The sequence below is a fragment of the Chiloscyllium plagiosum genome, unplaced genomic scaffold (assembly GCF_037043375.1).
Source record: "Chiloscyllium plagiosum isolate Xiang-an unplaced genomic scaffold, Cpla_swu_hap1 HiC_scaffold_43, whole genome shotgun sequence".
NCBI lineage: Eukaryota > Metazoa > Chordata > Chondrichthyes > Orectolobiformes > Hemiscylliidae > Chiloscyllium > Chiloscyllium plagiosum.
Window position 1 is genome coordinate 7387125 of NW_028270181.1, and position 21604 is coordinate 7408728.

At 42.8% G+C, this 21604-nt stretch overlaps 2 protein-coding genes and 2 long non-coding RNA genes across 5 annotated transcripts in view; 1 reads left to right on the forward strand and 3 right to left on the reverse strand.

The window, feature by feature from the left end:
• Nucleotides 1-10315, reverse strand: part of LOC148137430 (uncharacterized) — a 24557-nt gene extending 14242 nt beyond the window's left edge. The window contains exons 1-2 of the long non-coding RNA XR_015754280.1: nucleotides 10101-10315; nucleotides 8956-9172 (exon numbers count right to left, since the gene is read on the reverse strand). This is a non-coding gene — a long non-coding RNA (uncharacterized LOC148137430). The remainder of the gene's footprint in view (nucleotides 1-8955; nucleotides 9173-10100) is intronic.
• cdh23 (cadherin-related 23) overlaps nucleotides 1-11880 on the forward strand; it is a 261541-nt gene extending 249661 nt beyond the window's left edge. The window contains exons 36-41 of the mRNA XM_087982495.1: nucleotides 187-266; nucleotides 3863-3903; nucleotides 4952-5012; nucleotides 5671-5800; nucleotides 7702-7824; nucleotides 10294-11880. Coding sequence (XP_087838621.1) covers nucleotides 187-266; nucleotides 3863-3903; nucleotides 4952-5012; nucleotides 5671-5800; nucleotides 7702-7824; nucleotides 10294-10617 — 759 coding nt within the window. The 3' untranslated portion in view covers nucleotides 10618-11880. The remainder of the gene's footprint in view (nucleotides 1-186; nucleotides 267-3862; nucleotides 3904-4951; nucleotides 5013-5670; nucleotides 5801-7701; nucleotides 7825-10293) is intronic.
• Nucleotides 10539-14145, reverse strand: LOC148137431 (uncharacterized). Its single transcript, XR_015754279.1, has 3 exons — nucleotides 13853-14145; nucleotides 13645-13764; nucleotides 10539-10666 (listed from the first exon to the last, which is right to left on the reverse strand). It is a non-coding gene; the product is annotated as an uncharacterized LOC148137431 (long non-coding RNA).
• Nucleotides 14146-15922: 1777 nt separating this feature from the next.
• The window catches only part of LOC122541731 (mitochondrial adenyl nucleotide antiporter SLC25A24-A-like), a 28504-nt gene continuing 22822 nt past the window's right edge, over nucleotides 15923-21604 (reverse strand). Inside the window, exons 10-12 of one of the 2 annotated variants that reach the window (XM_087982499.1) lie at nucleotides 20510-20660; nucleotides 17305-17514; nucleotides 15923-16648 (exon numbers count right to left, since the gene is read on the reverse strand). In XM_087982499.1, coding sequence (XP_087838625.1) covers nucleotides 17330-17514; nucleotides 20510-20660 — 336 coding nt within the window. In that variant the 3' untranslated portion in view covers nucleotides 15923-16648; nucleotides 17305-17329. Of the gene's footprint in view, nucleotides 16649-17181; nucleotides 17515-20509; nucleotides 20661-21604 lie in introns of those variants that run through there. The other variant, XM_087982498.1, reaches the window with a different exon arrangement.

Genomic DNA, 21604 nt, shown 5'->3' on the forward strand with positions numbered 1-21604 from the left:
AAGCAATCAATTAACCTGTAAACATTTACAATAATTATCCACTACACTGACCTGCACTTTGCTTACAGCACTGCAAGCTGATTACATTTCAGTAAGGAATATTATTCGCGGTGATATTGGAGATGTTTTGAAATGATGAAAGGCGCTGTATAAATCCCAAAGTCAGTCTTTCTTCTTTTTTTATAGATGGCAATAATTATTCTGGCAGTTTTGCTGTTCCTGGCTACTATGCTGTTTATCTTTATGAATTGGTATTACAGGACAGTGTAAGTGCCTTGATTCACCCTTATGTTGCACAACGTGTAATTCACAATGAAATTAACTTCTGGGTACCGTGTGTGTGTGTGTGTGTGTGAGTGTGTGAGTGTGTGAGTGTGTGAGTGTGTGAGTGTGTGAGTGTGTGAGTGTGTGAGTGTGTGAGTGTCAGGGATTTGTCCTCTGAGCTGTAATAAACAAAAACAGAAAGTGCTGGAGAAACTCAGCAGGTCTGGTAGCAGCTATGAAGACACAGAGTTAACATTTTGAGTCCAGTGACCTTTCTTCAGAAAAAAAACAACAAAAGAACTGCAGAAGCTGTAAATCAGAAACAATGGCTGCAAAAACAGAAATTGCTGGAAAAGTTCAGCAGGTCTGGCAGCAGTTGTGAAGAAAAATCAGAGTTAACATTTTGGGCCCAGTTCTGAGGGTCACGGAGCTTTTCCAGCAAATTGTTTTTGCGACCTTTCTTCAGAAGTGGACTAGATACATTAACTCCCACTTTGGTGCTGCCAGACCTGCTGAGTTTCTCCCAGGAATTTTGCTAATGCTTATTTCAGATCGCCAGCACGCGTAGTTCTTTCTCTGTTTGATTATGTTATTGCTTTTGAGCTGTTTCTGATTCTCCAGGGCAACTCTGTGACTTTACAGCAGGTCAGAGTTAAAACCAGAGCAGACGTGTCAGCTGGATGGCTGATTTGCATTACAAAATGACACCAACAGCACAGGTTCAATTCCTGCACTGGCTGTGGTTACCATGACTGTTCCCACCTTCTCACCCTCTCCCTTCACCTGAGGGATAATGACCGCCAGGTTAAATCACCACCAGTATATTGCTCTAATGGGAGGGCAGCCTTATGTGACTATAGAGACTTTAGTTCATTCGTTTAACAGAAGGAGCTGTTGAGAAGACTGTGCTGTGTCACACCCAGATTGTGCTCAGCAGCTCCATGTTATATAAATGTTGAATCTTCCTCCTTCACTCAGAAACAGACTGGGTCCAGGGAACGAGGAGATTGCAAATCAGCATCAGAAACCTGAGCTGGCAGTGAGAGCACATCCGAGTCACTCTTTAAATATCCCACAGCTCAGGGAATTGCAGCTATTGGAACAGTCAGATACAAAATGGAGAGAACAGAGAAAGTGTGTGGATGAGAGAGAGAGAGAGACAGACAGTGAGAGACTTGGGCAGGGATGTGATGTTATTGTCAAACAGTATTCTATACTTTGGGGCAGCCTTTTGGGAACAGAAATTTCAATTGAAGTAAGGGTAGCAGATTGGCACTTGCCCACTTGGCTAGGCCAGCGTTTATTGCCCATCCCTAATTGCCCAGAGGGCAGTTAAGAGTCAACCATATTGCTGTGGGTAAATGGTTCCCTGAGGGTCTGATCTATTTCCTTGCCAAAATAGTTAAAAGTACTGCCTGAGGCTTATTTCTGGGTCACACATACATGAGTGTATATGGCCTGTGCAGAGATGGACTGAGATTCAGCCTCTGCCATGTGAGTAGACCCAGTTCTTTCCAACAGGATCAGTATCACTGATATAATTACTCTCAATATTTTTCAGTCAAGGTCATGCAGATGAAGGTTAAACTGTTTTATCCACTTCACTTAAAATTCATCCCCATGTCATAGCAGAATATTTCAGTTTTAAGCACACACCTTCCCACATAACCTGCAACTTGGCCAGGGCTTTGGATCATGCTTCCGATAAGGTTTCCGAGATTGACGTTCCAGTGGATCTGCCTTGTTTCATCACCAGCCATTGCTTCGGGTCGATGACTGCTTGGTAATCCAGTTTCCCGGAAGCAAAGTCAACTTGTCACATTCCTCACGTCCCCTGGGCAGAACTAGTCCCAGGACAGAGGGCAGCTTCAGTAGGTCTGACAGGTTACAGCTAACTGATCCGTTGAAAGTATTAAATGACAGCAAACATCTGTAACCACACCCTGTAGAGTAATAAGCTTCATCTGGGGCATGGTGCTGTTCAGCATCTAAGTTGGGACTATTTCAAAGACACACAAAGGCCATTGAGTTTGTATAAGCTCAGCATCCACTGCATCTACAATTTGAAGTCAACCACTCCTATTCTTTCTTTGCAAATTGTCATAAACATTTGTCTCACTTAACTGGACTGCGCTTCTTGCAAGGTTACAGCACAACAGGCGGTGTATTGGCTCATTAATTCTGTACCTTCACCATCACTGCTGCATTCAAGAAGCATTTACTTTCTGTTCAAGTCCATGTGAAAATGCTGGGCTCTCGTCACGTGACCGAGGCGGACCCTCAGTCCAGCTCTGCATGTGCCATATACACTCATGTATGTGCGGTCCAAATATAAAAAGTCCTGGGCAGTACTTATACTTGGTCATAGGGAACAGGACAGACAATCATTTGCCCATTATAATCCTTCCCACAAACTTCCAGAGCAAGTAAGACTGGGTGTGGCCAATAACCAGACAGCCAATCTGTCCTCGCTCATTTTATAGCCTCACTTCAGTTGAAATTTCAGCTGTTCCCCCAAATTCCACCTGAGTATAGAAGACTCTCTGACAATGAGCCTTAACTTCACAAACCCACCCCACTCTCACACTGGCTGTCTCTCTCTTTCTCCCACACAAAGACATTTCCTGTGCTCTCAGTTCCATCAGATTATTCCTATCAAGTGGGCGGCACGGTGGCTCAGTGATTAGCACTGCTGCCTCACAGCACCAGGGACCCAGGTTGAATTCCCACATCGGGCAGCTGTCTGTGTAGAGTTTGAACATTCTCCCAGTGTCTGCGCATTCTCCCAGTGTCTGTGTGGGTTTCCTCCGGGTGCTCCTGTTTCCTCTCACAATCCAAAGATGTGCAGGTTAGGTGAATTGGCCAGGCTAAATTGCCCGTCGTGTTCGGTGCAGGGGTAAATGTAAGGGAGTGGGTCGGTGTGGACTTGTTGGGCTGAAGGGCCTGTTCCCACACTGTAGGGAATCTAAGAAAATAAGAGCTAAGAAATAAGTGTAACTGACCTGTGGAATATTTAAATGACTCTGATATTCTCCAAAATCTGACCTCAAATTCTCCACTACTCCCTCAAGCAGTGCATTCTAGATCGTAACCACTCACTGCGTTAAAACATTTAGTCACACATTGCCACTGCTCCTTTCACCGATCAGCTTAAAGCAGTTTCATCTGGATCTCAGCCCCGCCACCAATCTGCTCTGTGTCAAACCCTTGTGATTTTAAACACCTCTGTTAAATCTCCTCTCTACCTTCTCTTCTGTAGCCTCAGTCTGAGCTTTTCCAATCCTACCATGGTGGAGGGGAGCTACTGAATCTGTTTCAAAATGATTTTACAACCGTCCCCGCTATACAACAGCTCCTTGCCACAAAAATTGACCATATAGCTTCTTCTCACTTCTTAGGACTTGCATTTCCTGTCATGTGATCCCCTCTGAAATAAGGCTATAATATCTGTCACACTCTGCTTTACAATGGGCTCACTATACTTACTGATCATATCTGCAGCAACCTCAGGCTATAGAGAACTATCTCTTGAAGTGTGAAGACCAGAACCTCTTTCACTTTTCTAAATGTTGAATGTCCCTTTGTTTATTGCCAACAGGCACAAAAGAAAGTTGAAGGCTATTGTAGCAGGCTCCACTGGTAAGAACTGCAATCAGAGTTGGCAATATTTGCAATAACGAAAAATATTTTATACGTAAATATTTTGGATCAATTCACCCCAATATCTGAGGTTAGATGCTTAAGGGCTGACAACCCCAGCACATATGTTCTAATCCCCCTGTTCAAAGACACAATTTACATACCTCTGGAGTAACTGGGACTTACACCTAAATTTCCTGGCTAGAGGCAGGGAAACTACCATTGTGCCACAACAACTCTCTGAAGACGTTTGCAAAGCATCCCAATAATTGCAGTAGTGATTTAGATGAATGATTTAGATTAGACCTTATCCTGTGCTTACATAGCAACATTTAGACTTTGAGGCCTGAGAGAGATATTGCTTGATCTGACCAAACACATGCATGTGTTGCACAGTTGGCAAATTACATCCTTAATTAAACAGAGAATTCTTTAAATTGTTGTGAGCATGACCATAGGATGACAGACTGTTTCTGGTCTTGGGTTTACAGACCTGGTTGGTGTAATAATCATTGGAGCTAATGGGGGAGGTGATAGCCTCGTGGTATTCTTGATAGACCCAGAGACCCAGGCAATTTCTGGAGACCTGCATTCAAATCCGACCATGGCAGATAGTGGAATGTGAATTTACTGCAAATCTGGCATTAACATAATACCATAGTGCATTGTTTGAAGAGCCCATCTGGTTCAATAATCCCCTTGGGGAGGGAATGTGCCGTTCTTACCTGGTCCAGGCAATTAAGGACAGGGCAATAAATGCTGGCCTGGCCAGTGATGCTCTGATCTCAGAAATGAATTGTCACATTGTTTAAAGCACTATGCAATCAGTTTTTTTTTGTCAAATCCTTTGCCATTGTCTAGTGAACCTATTTGTAGTCACGCTGTTTTCTCCTTCTTTGTATCAATGTGCATGCCAGCCTGTTGATTTTTGTGCTCAGTAACCTGAGAAGGTATAGGAACAAAAAGCACAACAAGCTGATAACCTCGAGAACATGTTGAACATCTTCGAAACGGAGCAAGTGTTGAAGATTTGTGTCATTCTGTTTAGGTAACCAAGGGTTTATGGACATCTTGGACATGCCTAACACTAACAAGTATTCATTTGAAGGGTAAGTGACCTGAAGATTTGGCTGAGATTCAGAGGATTGATTGATTTAACCCATTTCTATATTGTACTTTACAGCTGCAGAGACAACTACTGAACTGGGGCAGACATTATGATGATAGTTGGGAGGCTCCAGTCACAATCTGCTAATCGGCAACAGGTTTTGGGTGCCATTGGCAGTAGAATATTCCTTGCCATTTTTGATCCAATATTTCACATGGCCTAGGGGGTGTGGTAATCGTAATGCATTGGCACCAGAACACCAGGAGAAAAGTGAGATATGCCAGATAATCATTTTGTGTCTGACAATTATCTGCGTCCTCCTTCTCGAAACCCATTCAGACGTGGTTAGGTGAAGCTTGCATTACCACAATCCTGGGACTGGGGAGTAATATGTCAGCAAATTAACCCTCACATTGATACAGGTGACTTGTTACAGACATTCATTTGAGTTTTGCAAATTTGGATACGAGCTGGAAAGTGTCAGAAAAAACATTGATATATAGTAAAACACAGTGCACTTCAGATGACTGCGATTAAAACATGCAATTTCTGAACAAGTATCCAAAAGTATGATCAATTACTCAACACTGAGAAGTGTGCAGATGCTTTATACTGTCTGAAGGAGTATTCCCTTCATGGTGCCAATGTCTTGTTTTCAGGGCAAATCCAGTCTGGCTTGATCCCTTCTGCAGGAACTTGGAACTTGCTGCTCAGGCTGAGCAGGAAGATGACCTACCAGAGAACCTCAGTGACATCACTGACCTCTGGAACAGTCCAGCCAGGACCCACGTAAGTTTACCTGCCACTGTTTTGTTGTCCCTTGGTGCTGACCTTCTCAACAGACCATAGGAGTAGGCCATTTGGCCCTTCGAGCCAGCACCACCTTTCATTATGATCATGGCTGATCATCCACAATCAGTATCCTGTTCCTGCCTTATCCCCATAACCCTTGATTCCGCTATCTTTAAGAGCTCTATCCATCTCTTTCTTGGAAGTATCCAGAGACTTGGCCTCCACTGCCTCCTGGGGCAGAGCATTCCATCTATCCACCACTCTCTGGGTGAAGAAGTTGCTCCTCTACTCTGTTCTAAATGGCCTACCCCTTATTTTTAAACTGTGTCCGTTGGTTCTGGACTCATCCATCAGCGGAGACATCCAATCCTTTAATAATCTTATACATCTCAATCAGTTTCCCCTCATCCTTCTAAACTCAAGGGTATACAAGCCCTGAAGTGTCATTTTAACAGGAGCCAAGGACAGCAAATGATGTGATTTTTATCTCAACATTGTTGAAGATGTACTTCCTTAATAAGAATTTTTGACAAAATAATTATTGTCAGCTCTATTCTAGTTGGTTGCTTACAATCTAAGATCCTGGAGTTGATGTTTAAAACCAGCATCGTTGCCTCATCCCCAGAGACCACTATTCTAACTTTTAGCATCTCTTTAGTTGTACTAACAACCCCCAGGTATATGCCGTTGTGAAGTTTCAGATTGCGATGAACAGTGAAATCATTCTGTGGGTCTATGTTATAATTAGGGGAAATCTTGTGAACCAACAGTGACCATCTTTGGAGAAGTTAATAGCAGAAGGTACCGCATGTCCTGTCAGCCCAAGTCAATGTAGAGTTTATAACAACAGTAACAACAAACCTCTTCAGACTGGTGCGACAGTTGTAATAATGCCAGCAGATACTAAGACTGGCCTGTCAGATCCCAGAACAAAACCCGGCTTTATAGATCATTTTCTTTCTTGTTTAGATAATTAACATGGTCGCAGAGACATATCCAGATGAGACTGCACATTCTTCTTGTGGAATAAACTTCTGTTCCATTGTTTAAAAAATACAAATGCTTTTGAGAAATATTAGCTGTCGAAATATTATGTTAAAAGTTAGCAAAATCAAAAACACAACAAAGTTTCAACACTGTCCATTAGATTTCCTTTATAGCCATCAATATGTTGCCATTTTTTGAGTGGTGCTCGGACAATATTCTATAACCCCTCAACAGCATTGTGGATATACCTACATCACATGGAATGTAGTAGTTGAAGACAACAGCTCATTCCCACCTTCTCAAGGGGCAACAAGGGCTGGTCAATAAATATTGATCCAAGCAGTAAAGCCCACGTCTCAGGAATTAATTTTAAGATAGACCCAAATGCAGAGAGGTTGCAGCCCTAGCTCAGTTCTTTAGGGTTATACTTAACTAACTGTTAACGGTTTATGTGGTATGGACTGTAGAGAGAATTCAGTGAAGCCTCGCCAAATCTACCAAAATGAACTGTTTCACAAATCTGAGAGTCTTAAACTCTCTCAGATCTCATAACCTGCAGCTTTCTCAACAAAACTCTCTTCGTAGGAAAGCTTCATAAACTAAATGTTGAGATGACCGGTCCCTGAACTACTCTAAACACCTTCTAGGAGAGAATCGTCCAAATTCAAGCCTAGTATCTTCTGACCTGAATACAAAGCTTGCTTCAGTCACCTGCTTTATGACAAATATTGGGTTTAGTCACTGTTCCAGAAGGACTATCTGACCTTCAAAATTGTTTTAAAAGAAAACCTTTCCGAGAAGCAATCAGCAGCCATCTGCCTTGACTTTGAAATTCAAACTAGAGTACATAGAAATTATATAACCTTCATCACACATCTACAACCTCAACGACTATTGCCTTTCCTTTAAAGGGTACATTTGGCCGTGCACCACCCACATCGAAGCTGGAGGATGATCGATATTTGCGTGCAGCCATACAGGAGTACGACAGCATTGCAAAACTTGGACAGATCATGCGAGAAGGTCCCATCAAGGTACGTTAGAATGAGATTACCAAGTCCAACCATTTTACAATATGTCAAGGAGGATAATACAATTAGATGATGGATCTACTGGGTTGGGGTGCAACAAACATCCTATTGGCTGGGGGATTTTATGTCTTAAAAGTGGGACTCATCTGGTGGCTAACACAGGCATGAGGGGCCAAAGGATCTCCTCCTGGGCTTGATCATTGTTATCAGAGAATCATACAGCACAGCTGAGGCCCTTTGACCTATCAAGTCTGCACCAACCAAAGAACTGATCCCACTTTCCAGCAGTTAGCCTTGGATATTACTGACATTTCATGGACTCATCCAAGCTCTTTTTAAAGATTGAGAGATTTGTCATTTCAACAACCTTCCCTATTCGACTAATATTCCGCAAAGACGAGATTTTCAAAGGAACTGCAACTATATGAGTTTGGAGGCGGCCGTTCGGCCCTTCAAGTCTGCTCTGCCAGTTAATGAGATCATGTCCAATCTGTTTGCATTCTGAATTCTACATTCTACTCCCGAAAATGTTGTCCTCCTGTTCACCAAGAATGTGTCCACCTCTGTTTTATCAATATATTCAAGGATCCCACTTCAACCCCTGAGGCAGAGAACTCGCAGATAGAATCCCCACAGTGTGGGAAGAGGCCATTCAGCCCACTGGGTCTGCACCAACCCTCTGAAAAGTATCCCAACCAGATCTAACCCCATCACCCTATCCTTGTAACCCTGCATTTCCCATGGCCAATCCACCCAACCTGCACTGTGGGAGGAAATCAGAGCATCCAGTGAAAATCCACGCAGACCTGGGGAGAAAGAGTAAACTCCACACAGTCACCTGAGGCTGGAATTAAACCTGGGTCCCTGACGCTGTGAGGCAGCGCTGGTAACCATTGTGCCGCCGTGCTGCCCCAAATTGCAAAATCTTAACCAAAGGAAAGAAAGAAAGTCCCTTTGTCTCTGTATTACTATTAGGGAGTGACTACGTCCTCTGCAAACACGCAACAGCGAGATAGAGAGCACGTAGCAATGAAAAGTTCAGCTGACCTCCCAAGCAGTCATGAAGAGGTGTATGTTTTACTTGCTGTGCATTATCTCAAGGGTTCCCTCTTGAAAGTGGTTCTGGATGACTACCTGCGGCTGAAGAAGCTGTTTGCAGCTCGCCTAGCTCACAAATCCACTGCCAGTGGAGATCGCTCATCTGTGCTGGAGGTATAGCTGGTGTGAAACCAGTCGGTTTGCAGTGTGAAGTGTGGCTTGTCACTTTAATTGGCGGAGCATGGAAACCGGGTGTCCTGCTGTGCTGCCTGAGATGCTGAGTGTTCATGGGTCTAGATGAGTGAATGGGGAGCTGGAAAGAAATGCAAGCATCACTCTTATTGAAAAGCTCAAAAATTGATAATCTTTCACTCTCCTTTATATCTACCACCACTCAACAGGTTCCCCAAGCTTGGAATCTGGGTGTGAATCTATCCTCTTGCTCAACATCACATCACTACCTAATAGCTCACTGTGGCTTTCTCTGGTTTATTCTTGGATTCAGTGCTGAGGGTTATGTAAGGTGAACTGCCAGAGCATCTCTGCTAACCAAACCACTGATTTGTTGCATGCTTGTGCTGTGAACTTGGAGAACTATTCAAAGGGAAATTTGAAGTGGAAGAACTATTCCTTTTCCAGTCAGTCACAGACCTCTTCAAGCTCCAGGTCATCTGGGACTGCCAGATGTAAAATGAACCCAATCTGCAACAAGCAGTGAGGTTCCCAGTCCAGGTTTCAACCCCATCTGTCAATAACACAATGGCGATGCAAAGAGACCATTGAAAGGGTTGCAAACTGAACAACTGGATAATTTAGAGGTTGGGTTGAAATTGGTGCCTCTGCATCATGCATCAACATTCAATCCTGCACTCTTTAATGAGAAAGGAGAAAGTGAGGACTGCAGATGCTGGACATCTGAGTCGAGTGTGTGGTGATGGAAAAGCATAGCAGGTCAGGCAGCATCCGAGGAGCAGGAGAATCTGAAGAGCAGCAGAATCCTGATGAAGGGCTTGTGTCCGAAACATCGACTCTCCTGCTCCTCGGATGCCGCCTGACCTGCTGTGCTTTTCCAGCACCACTCTGTCTACTCTAATGAGCTGCCCACCTGAATCTCAATATGTGGATCTTTTGAAATATTACTTAGCTTAGTAGTTCTAACGTCAGCCATTTTTATAACACAACAGAACTGAGCAGATGCAATAGGAACAATTTCCCAGCTTCTGAATTCTTTAGGAATTCACCTTGTTTGCTCTGTCTGCTGCAGCTCTATCCTATTTGGCTTGTTCCAATCCAGACCGCATGTGGTCTCCTCCTTCTGAACAAAATGCAACATGAATTGCCAGTGATGAGGAGTACCGAGTGAGTGCAAGGATATGATATAGCCTAATGGTCTGGGTTTTTTTTTCTCCAACTCTTCCCCACCTCTGTCAGCAGCTGGTTCCCAGTGACATGGAAGATGAGGAGGAGAAACCCCCTAGTCGTGGAACTCTGAAGTTCAAGCACCGGCACCCAGTAGAGCTGAAAGGTCCCGATGGTATTCACGTGGTTCACGGCAGCACTGGCACCTTGCTGGCCTCTGACCTGAACAGTCTGCCTGAGGAGGACCAGAGGGTCTTGGTCAGATCCCTGGAAACGCTGAACACAGAAAGCGGGAGCTACGTGGACAGGAATGCCAGGACGGAGTCTGCCAAGTCTACGCCGCTGCACAAGGCGAGAGAACGGGTGATGGAGATTCCACTGGAGATCACAGAGCTTTGACAGCAATATCCAGGAGCCAGGAACACAAATGGATTGTTGGGGGAGGTAGCTGCAGAAAATAAACATAAAAGCTGCCTACAGTCACTTTTTTTCGGGGAAGAGGGACCAGTCTGCCACTTCTGCCCCCCCCCCCAACTCCACACAACTCCGTTGACCATAATCCCTCCACATGCACCCGCCCCCAAGAACCAAGCATCATTGATACCAACAAACCCCTCTGACCAGATCCCCCACCACTGTCAACACCACATCCCAAACTCATTCTCCCCCACCATTACCTGAAACATCTGAACTTTGCAACAATACAAGTCCAGCCACTATTTGATACAGGATGTTGGAATGTACTGGGGTTCCAAGTCATGTTAAACTATATTGCAGTGTATAACCAATTTACATGAATTAAAGTCATACTGAAAATACTCAAATCATTAACCACAAAAATCAAGGATTTCTTTTCTCTTTCCATTTGAATAATATGAAACCCGAGCAGCAGTAAGTATCTGAAATAACTAACACTGATCTGGATTATATAAAAGATATCAAACTTGGAAACTGCACCAGCTAGGGATCAAATTTGCTGCACATATGCACTCATATGTTTCCCTCATAGCCGTAGAGTCTTGCCTTAAAAGCTGCAAGTGCAATAAACCAACTGGAAAATTATCTGTCTTTATTACAGACCAGCATTGAAAGCAAGTAGTGTCAGCAGCAAACAAGATATTTCAGACACTCTCTACTGCAGACAACCTACCTTGATTTAAAACCTGGGTGCCTCCCAGTCAGACAAGCTGGAATGCTCACTGAAAGCATACAAACATTCCCTTATGTATATGCCCGCCCACCTCCACAGTCGTCCTGATCAAGTTTCCTTTGCCTCTGCATTGCTTTGAGGTCAACATATTGGTTCTTTAAACTTGCAATTCCCTCCTCACTCTTCCAAAACTTTCCCCTGGGCCAATCTATCAACTCTAATAAACCTGACAACAAAACGAGGCATAGTACTCCAAGTGAAGTGATTAAACTAGCAATCTGTACAGTGCTACAACCAAATGGAATGTATCAAGACAGCATCTGTCTCTTTAAACAAGACAACACACTGTTTTGGCTCAAGCAAATTTGAACACCTAGATGCTACAATCTCTAAGTGTTATCATTCCCTGCAAATAATCAATGCACTCCTTGATAGCTCTACCTACATGCTTCCTAATTTTTGGCTCATTCTTCGGCACATCAAGATCTTTGAAGTTAAAAATTGCACAACACCAGGTTATAGTCCAACAGGTTTAATTGGAAGCACTAGCTTTCAGATCGTTGCTCCTTCTTCAGGTGGTAGTGGAGGGCTCAATCCTAACGCACAGAATTTATAGCAAAAATTTACAGTCTGATGTAACTGAAATTATACATTGAAAAATTGAGTCTTTCAGCTGTTTGGATACCATGATAGTTTCATTTCTTTCATGTGTAAATCACAAAACCTTTTTTTTTTAAAAAGTTGCATTCTCGGGTTAGCTGTTAACAATGTGTGATAGCTTGACAATATGTTGAAGGTGTTAACCCCCTTGTGTTGTCTATGCCATGATGTTTAGAGTTAAAAATCACACAACACCAGGTTATAGTCCAACAGGTTTAATTGGAAGCACACTAGCTTTCGGAGCAACGCTCCTTCATCAGGTGACCATCACCTGATGAAGGAGCGTCGCTCCGAAAGCTAGTGTGCTTCCAATTAAACCTGTTGGACTATAACCTGGTGTTGTGTGATTTTTTAACTTTGTACACCCCAGTCCAACACCGGCATCTCCAAATCATGATGTTTAGATTGATTGTAATCTAAAAAGTGAGATAACAGAGTTTTACATAAATTCCTGCAGTTTTTGAGCAAAGTACAATGTAACCCTGCAAGTACAAATTCACCCCACAAAATACATGTGTGCATGTGGGTCTTTGTCTGTCTGTGAGAGTGTGTGTGTGTGTGTGTGTGTGTCTGTCTGTCTGTCTGGGTTGGGGGCTGTGAGTGTGAGAAAGTGTATGTGTGTAGTGAGTGTAAAGTGTCTTAAGTCCGTGAGGGGGTGCATGTGGGAGTGTGTGTGCCTGTAAGGGTATGTGTGGGTATCTTTGTGTGCATCTGTGTATGTGTGTGTATAGGAGTGCCTCTGTGTGTGTGTGTGTAGGAGTGTCTGTGTGTGTGTATAGCGCAATGGTGGTCACCTGTAATGTGACATGAACCCAAGGTCCCAATTGAGGCCTTCCCTATGGGTACCCACACACACACACACATATACACAGACGTGCACACAGACACTCCCACACTCTCAAATGCACCCCCTCACAGACTTAAGATACTCTACACTCACTACACACATACACTTTCTCACACTCACAACCCGCAACCCAGACAGACACACACACACACAGACAAAGACCCACATGCACACACATATTTTGTGGGGCGAATTTGGACTTGCAGGGTTACACTGTACTTTGCTCAAAAACTGCATGAATTAATGTAAAACTCTGTTATCTCACTTTTTAGATTAGAATCAATCTAAACATCATGGCATAGACAGAGAACACAGACACAGGGGGCCAACACCTTCAACATATTGTCTAGCTATCACCCATTGTTAACAGCTAACCTGAGAATGCAACCTTTAAAAAAAGGTTTTGTGATTTACACATGAAAGAAATGAAACTATCATAGTATTCAAACAGATGAAAGACTTAACAATCAATTTTTCAATGTATAATTTCAGTTACATCACACTGTAAATTTTTGCTATAAATTCTGTGTGTTAGGATTGAGCTCTCCACTACCACCTGAAGAACCGACGCTCCGAAAGCTACTGTGCTTCCAATTAAGCCTGTTGGACTATAACCTGGTGTCGTGTGATTTTTAACTTTGTACACCCCAGTCCAACACCAGCATCTCCAAATCAAAATCTTTGAAGATCACGTGCCCCCGCTCTCAAGACACCAGTGTTAATATTGATAAATCTAATGACTTTTGCCCTCTAGATTCGAGGTGCTTACCCTGTTAACAGCACACGTTGACAATTGGTGGGGTCACCTTCGGCAATTTGCTTATCCAGAACCATCGACTTTAGCTCTTGGTAGAACTGCAGCTAGTTCCTAATCCAGCTTGGTTAAATCCTGCTGACCAAAAACCGACTCCAGTAAATAAAGTGCAAAATCCCTTAACAGCTTTCCAGAGATCCAGGTACAATTCAACAGGACTCACCTCGTCCTGGTCACTTCTTCAAAATCCTGGCATCTCCATGACACTGCCTCTGGCACCATAGTGTCATACTGCTACGTAAAATGGCAGAGCTATGAAATTATAACAATTTACAACTTGCTGCAGTTGTGACCATTGGAGGGCAGAGTGGCTTAAACATCACAAACAACTTGTCTGTAAGGAACTCAGAGAACACACCAATGTTGGCAGTAAACCAAAGGAGGATACATCAGGGCAGATCACTAATAGCTAACAGGTAGGATTCAAGTAGCATCATAAGTGGGGTTTTTTGAGAAGGCAACTCCAACACTTACACCTAAGAAACCAAGTCAAATTTTACACATTTTAGGCTTCACAAGTGCCCTGAGCTATTATGGGCTACCAGTCTCCACAATGCTAAAAAAAAACAACTTTATGTCAACATTATTTAAAAACATTGAAGGTGGAAATTCCTCTTAATACGGAAGCAGTGAACATTAATTCCCTGCATAATTTCAAGGCTATAGTTGGGTATCTAATTGCTGTGTTTTTTTAAAAAATAAATGTGTAAATTTTTACAGACTTGTAAATATATTTGCTATTAACTGTTCATGTGCATCATATGATTAGGTACTGAGGTGAGAGATTCATTGAAACCTTGAATGTTAATTTTGTTTTTGTTTGTCTAACCCAAAAATACGGATTTGAATTGTGCCTTGTGATTCCGATTAATTTTATTTCAATCTGTCTTTATATAACCATTCCTGGGTGACAGAGAATGTAAAGATGAATTCAGAGCAAGTGTCTGCCATGTGCTTCCTTAGAAGCCGCTGTACCACAGGAGATTGATGACCTGAGAATGAGATGAAATACATCATTAAAGTCAGTCTGCTTTCAGAGGCCATACCAACTCTCAGTTCAAGTGAAAACTGTCTTTGCATAGCAGATTGCATGGAGCAAGATTGTTGTCCCCAGGCATCTTTTAGACATCAGTCAACATGACCAAACCTGCCACTCAGTCATTCATTGCAGCATGTAAATGACTGCTGCACCTGCCCAGGAGAAAGTGAGGACTGCAGATGCTGGAGATCTGCACAGCAGGTCAGGCAGCATCTGAGGAGCGGGAGAATAGAGTGCTTATGCCCAAAACGCCGATTCTCCTGCTCCTCGGATGCTGCCTGACCTGCTGTGCTTTTACAGCACCATACTCTCGACTGCTGCATCTGTCCACCCAAATCACTGCCCTGCTGCAAGTGAGTCATTGCATCAGAAATATTAAAGAGCAATCTAAGTCATGATCACTGCACATTTTTAAAAAATTCAGACGCAAAACTTTGCATCTAAAACCACAACCTTCACAATTCATCGGATAGACAAATTAGACAGATGCACAGCTGAAAGGATCCAGCAGATCCCTTCTGTCCAACATCCTGACTGGAAATGGCTGCAGTTCACTCTCTTGGGGCAACTTCTAATAGCTCTTTCATTCTTTACAACTAGCACAAATACTTTGAGCAAAGGATTAGCATTAAGTGGTATAAGCACAGCAGGTCAGGCATCATCCCACTTTCCAAAATTACCTTTTTAAATTAGAACGGAACCTTTGAGGTAGCAGGTATACAGGATCCGTTATACACACAGTCTAATTTGATCTGATGCGATAGCTATTTGGGGTGGCACAGTGGCTGGGTTCGATTCCATCCTCAGATAACTGTCTGTGTGGAGTTTGCACATTCTCCCTGTGTCTGCATGGGTTTCTTCCAGGTTCTTACCTCAGTCCAATGATGTGCAGGTTAGGTGGATTGGCTATGCTAAATTGCCCATAGTGTCCAGGGATGTGCAGGCTAGGTGGGTTAGCCATGGGGAATGCAGAGTTATGGGGATAGGGTGGGTCTGAGTTGAATGCTCTTTGGGGAGTTGGTGGGTACTTGAATGTCAAACAGCCTGCTTCCACACTGTAGGAATTCTATGATTCTATGGGGAAGGATAGAATTGGTGCTAAGTATCAGATTTGCAGCAAGAATTGAAGATGACGTTCAGCTGGAGGAAACTACAGCAACTTTCGGAATGGAGGTCAGAAGTGCAGTCAGATAACAGAATGGCACTAAGAACAGACCCTGAATGAACTCTAGAAATAACTATGCATAAGCCACTGATGCTATTGCTAGATATGGCTACAATCACACAAGGTAAGAGTACTGAGCAAGCTATATTCTACTGTAAAACCAATCAGAAAGGTATTGCCAGGATTTTGACACTGCAAGCATATTTCCAAGTCAGAATGCTGACTGGTTTGGAGGAGAGCTTGCAGTCAGATGCTGGATGCCCCACAAATGTGCTGCCCTGGTCCTTCTATTTAGAAGTGGTTGCGGGTTTGGAAAAAGCTGCCAAAGGATGAATTGTTGTGGTGCATCTTATAGATAATACACACTGCTGCTATTGTGCAACAAATTTGTTTCATGGCACCAAACACTCTAGGTATGTTATAAAGTTTATCCTTGATTCCTCAGTGTGACAAAGTCTTATTATCTACAGTAAACAAGTAGTTGCTACTCACTTTCCAATCCAAACTTAAAGAGAAATGAAAGTCTTTTAACTTCACTCCTCCTTAGGAAGTGCAGAGTTTCTAACGTTTCTGCCCACCACACATTGGTCAGTTCTTGCTGATTCAGAACATCACACATCCGCATCAAAATAAATACAAGACTTACTCATCTTTGCTTCAAAAGAGCTTTTTCTTCCATAAACGATACTTTTAAATGGCAAAAATCACACCAGTGCAGCTTGGATTGCATAAGCTGAGTATTTCTGAAAAAGGAACTGATCAAAAAAGTTACAGATATTAACCTGAATTTATGTGGCATCATTGCTTTTGTAATGCAAAGCTCAAACAAGACAAAACACTGAACAGCTGAGAAAATGAGCCTGTCAGCCAAAACCTTATTCAGGGGTTTCAAGGAACTTCTTATAAAGGAGAGAGGCAGCTGAAGACACAGTCACCCATGGCTGAGTTTATGATTTAGGACAATCAAAGAGGCCAGATTTGGAGCGAGAGAATTGGAAAACAGACTATTATAAAGGAATTCCTGATGAATTTTGCACTAAACGTTGATTTTCTTGCTCCTCAGATGCTGCCTGAACTGCTGAGCTTTTCCAGCACCACTCTAATTAAACTCTGGTTTCCAGCATCTGCAGTCCTCACTTTTGCCTATATAAAGGAATAGTCTGTGCTTTTACTGTATCTGCAAACATCTCTGCAGTAGGTTACCTATTTTTTAGGCTGCGCCCTCAGAACGATGAGTTAAGCACACCAGTGCCCAATTATAAACCACAGATTTCATTGTAAACTAATCTGCATTTTGAACACTAAGTACCAGTTTATTAAAAATATTTTAAAATAAATAAACAAAGTGCACTGAGCAACAGGTGCTGGATTGGGCACCATGCCACTACGAAAGCCAACTGAGAGATTCTACCATGTTCATTTCGAGGTGTCAGTCCTTAGTGGGAGGTCAGACCCATGTGAGTCTTCAGGTATTCATACAGTATGTAACTGATGCAGACTGATGGAATGGCCTTGATTAAGTTCGCAGTAAATCCACGGTAGAACCCAGGCAAGCCATCCGTGGCCAAAATTTTCCGGAAATATTCTCTCATCCTTGGCTTTTTCATTCCCTTTTCAATGACTGGATGAAAATATAAACAGCAATAGGTCAATACACATAACCTGGGGACCATTTCCAAACAAAAAACACAAGCTGAACTTCCTTTTCATTTGATTGTCACCTGGAATTTATTTTGTCTCATTCAGTCACATTCCCTGTTCAGGAATGTAGTTGCTTTTAAGTTGATGACATACCACCACAAAAGGTGGAACTTGAAGCAAGTCCAACTGGCCCAAAGATAAGGACACTACTGCTGTGCCACAACAGCCTGCATTCAGCAGTGTATACTTCAGTTACTCATTGATATTTGTGCATAAAATGCTCACAAAAATGGGGTCAGGCTTTCAGCTATGGCTCACTGAGAGCAGCACCAAATGATATGGGAGGAGGAGAGTTAGGCCATTCAGCCCTGCTAACGTATTCAATAAAAAGTCAAGGACGATCTTCCATCAACTCCATATTCCCATGCATTCCTCAGTAGCTGAGTTCTATCCATCTTTGCACTCATTGACAGAGGGTCCAGACCGAATGGCGGTGGGGGTGGGGGTGACATGGAAAAATTTCTCCAGTCCTGAAATGATCAACCTTTCATTGGAAAGATCAATCACCACTCTCCCGTTTCTAAACTCCTTGACACTTACCCTGTATTTCAATTTCAATTATGGTCTTACCCTATACATATGACAATTGCCTTATTGCAGGAGTCAGTCCTCTCTGAAAAGCATATACTGTCTGAAATACCGTTCACAGTACTCTAGGTGTGATTTCACTAAAACCCTACACAACTGCAGTCAACCTGTCTTTACTCTGATACTTCAAACTCTTTGGTGATAAAGTCCAACAGGCCGCTTGGATTCATAAATTAAAACAAAGTGGAGAAACCCAGCAGGTCTGGAAGCATCAGTGAAGAGGGAAACAGAGTTAACTGGATGTAAAATGCTATCTGTTTCTCTCTCTGAAGAGGCTGCCAGACCAGAGATTAATTCTTTACTGAACTAGCATGCTTACTTTTCAAATCACATACAAGGAATCTCAATCTCTCCAAATATCAACATTTCCCAGTATAAATAAATGCTTGGGAGTAAATAACTTAAACATTGCTTAGAGAGATAAGCCATGAAGTCTAGCACTCATCAGAAATACTCTGCAAGAAGCAGACTTTTAACTCATCTTCTACCCCCCCCCCCCCCCCCACCCACCTCCCCCGTCTGTTTCTGGGTCCTAGTGCTAGTTCTGATGAATGGAAGATGCAAAGCTTTGGCTTGTTTTCTGTTGGCCATGTTTAATTTCCCAATCTCACTATTTAAAAACATTCTGATGGTCTCCATGTCCTGCTAAAATAGTGACTGCACATTTTGCTCACGTTGTATACCATTTGCTACCCTCATGCCCATCCTTTACTCTGCTCAGACCATTTGGCAGTCTGTGTTGTCTCTTCACCACTTACTTCACACCTAGCTCACTGCAGTCGGTCAGTTTTACACATTCCCCTCAGGAGCCAATGTAGATTACAAATTGCTGATGTGAATATGACCCAATTATTCCTTCTGTTTTCTGTCCATCAACAAATCAATCAACATTAATCTTACTCAAATATTAAAAGCTCTAATTTTGTGTAACAACTCAATGCATCATATTAAGGACTTTCGGAAAATATAAATGCTTTATGTCCCCTTAACTATGCTGCTAGTTACAACCTCGAAAATATCAAACATAATTTGCCTTTTGTTAAATCCTTGTTGACTCCAACTAATGAACTGAATGTCATTATCACATCCCCAACAATAGATTCCCAAAATTCCTCTGGTCATTGATGACAAGTTTTTGTAGCAGACGTTTCGTCCCCTGGCTAGGCGACATCATCAATGCTTGGGAGCCTCCTGCGAAGCGCTTCTTTGATGTTTCCTCCGGTGTTTATAGTGGTCTGTCCCTGCCGCTTCCGGTTGACAACCGGAAGCGGCAGGGACAGACCACTATAAACACCGTAGGAAACATCAAAGAAGCGCTTCGCAGGAGGCTCCCAAGCACTGATGATGTCGCCTAGCCAGGGGACGAAACGTTTTCAACAAAAACTTCCAGCTCGGCGAACAGAACCACAACAACGAGCACCCGAGCTACAAATCTTCGCACAAACATTGATGACAAGTTAGCTGATCATTCCCATTCTCCCTCTCCAGCCCTGACCTGCTGTGCTTTTCTAGCACCACTTTAAGGTGAGTTCGTCAAACCCTCTAATACAAGCCAACTAGTCCACAAATAACTTATTTTTCAATCTACCCATTTAGGCATGTGATGACATAATTCTGTGACCATCACATCCTGAGGTGAGACCTGCATCTGAACCTTCTAGCCCAGTGGTAGGACGCAACTACAAGACAGTCAAGTCCAGGAGGATTTGTCAAATTTTAATATCTCCAGATCTATCACTTTACACTAATTATTGCGAGCTCCTCATTCTCTTGATATTCTACTGAGAGGATCCTGAAACGATCCGATTTCAGTAGGTGGTTGGATTTTAAGTGAATTAAAATCTCCAAACAATTTGTTTCAGGTTCTTGCCATTCCTTATTGACCACTGAAATCTTTCCTGTACGTGCTCACACTAATCTATTCCTTTGCATAGATCCTAGTCAGAAGATTCCAAAGTCCAGGCTGGCAGTCCATTGCAGTACTGAGTGAATGCTGCACTGTCAGGAGGTATTAAACAGAGACTTCAACTAGCCAGCCAGACAGGCAAGAAAGATGTAAGGCACTATTTCAAACATCAGCAGGGGCATTCTCCCTGGAGTCCAGCCAATATTTGACCTTCTAACAAACCTTTACAATACATCCACTATCATTATCAGATTATGTTGTATGACAGAAAGCTTACTGTATGCCAAGTTTTCTACTTCACCACTCTGTCTTACTGCATTAGCTGTAAAGGTTCTGCAACATCCTGAAATTATCAAATGTGCTATTGAAAGCTATCTTTCAATGGCCAAGCTTCATTATCAGAGAACTCGGCCACACTCACCTTCTGCCTGCATGCGAGTGTGTAGCACCATCAGTGGGTAACTGGCCAGCTGCCCAACTATATTCGAAGTCGTGGCACTACCCACAACCAGCAACATATTGGGTCGCTCATTCCCTTTCGTGTATCTCCGTATCCACAAGTTCTTTAGCGTCTGCCAAAATAAAATAAAGACTCCACTTTTGGAATACTACATTCAACTCTGCTCTCCTTGCTATAGGAAAGACATTGTGAAACTTGAATGGGTTCAGAAAAGACTCGTAAGGATGCTGCCAGGATTGGAAGGTCTGAGCTACAAGGAGAGGCTGAATAGTCTGGGGCTGTTTTCCCTGAAGCACCGAAGACTAAGCGGTAATCTTATAGAGGTCTATAAAACCATAAGGGACATGGATAGGGTGAATATTTTTTCAGGTAGGGGAAGTCAAAACGAGAGGACATAGGTTTAAGATGAGAGAGGAAAGAACTGAAAGGGACCTGAGCAGCAATCTTTTCACGCAGAGGGTGGTACGTGTATGGAATAAGCTGCCAGAGGAAGTGGTGGAGGCTAGTACAATGTCACCATTTAAAAGGCATCTGAATGGGTATATGAATGGGAAGGGTTTAGAGGGATATGGGATAAATACTGGCAAATGGGACTAGATTAATTTAGGATATCTGGTCAGCATGGACAAGTTGGATTGAAGGGTCTGTTTCCGTGCTGTGCAACTCTGAATTATGAACAAACACCAATACTATACCAGAAGTTAAACTGTACAATGGTAAAAATATACACGATGGAAGTTGTGTGCAAGTAAACATGGAAACGAGAAGGCTTAAAAGGGATTTAGTCTAATTGCAAATAATCTGCTAATAGTGCAGCAGTGTTTTTAAAGCAGCTTTCAAACAAGGAAATATTCCTAAAGCATTTCACAAGAACAAAAATTAGATTCCCTTCAGTATGGAAACAAGCCTCCGAAGAGTAACCCACCCAGACCCATTCCCCTACTCTATTACTCTATATTTACCCCTGACTAATGCATCTAACACTATGGGCAATTTAGCACGGCCAATTCACCTGACCTGCATGTCTTTTGGATTGTGGGAGGAAACCAGAGCACC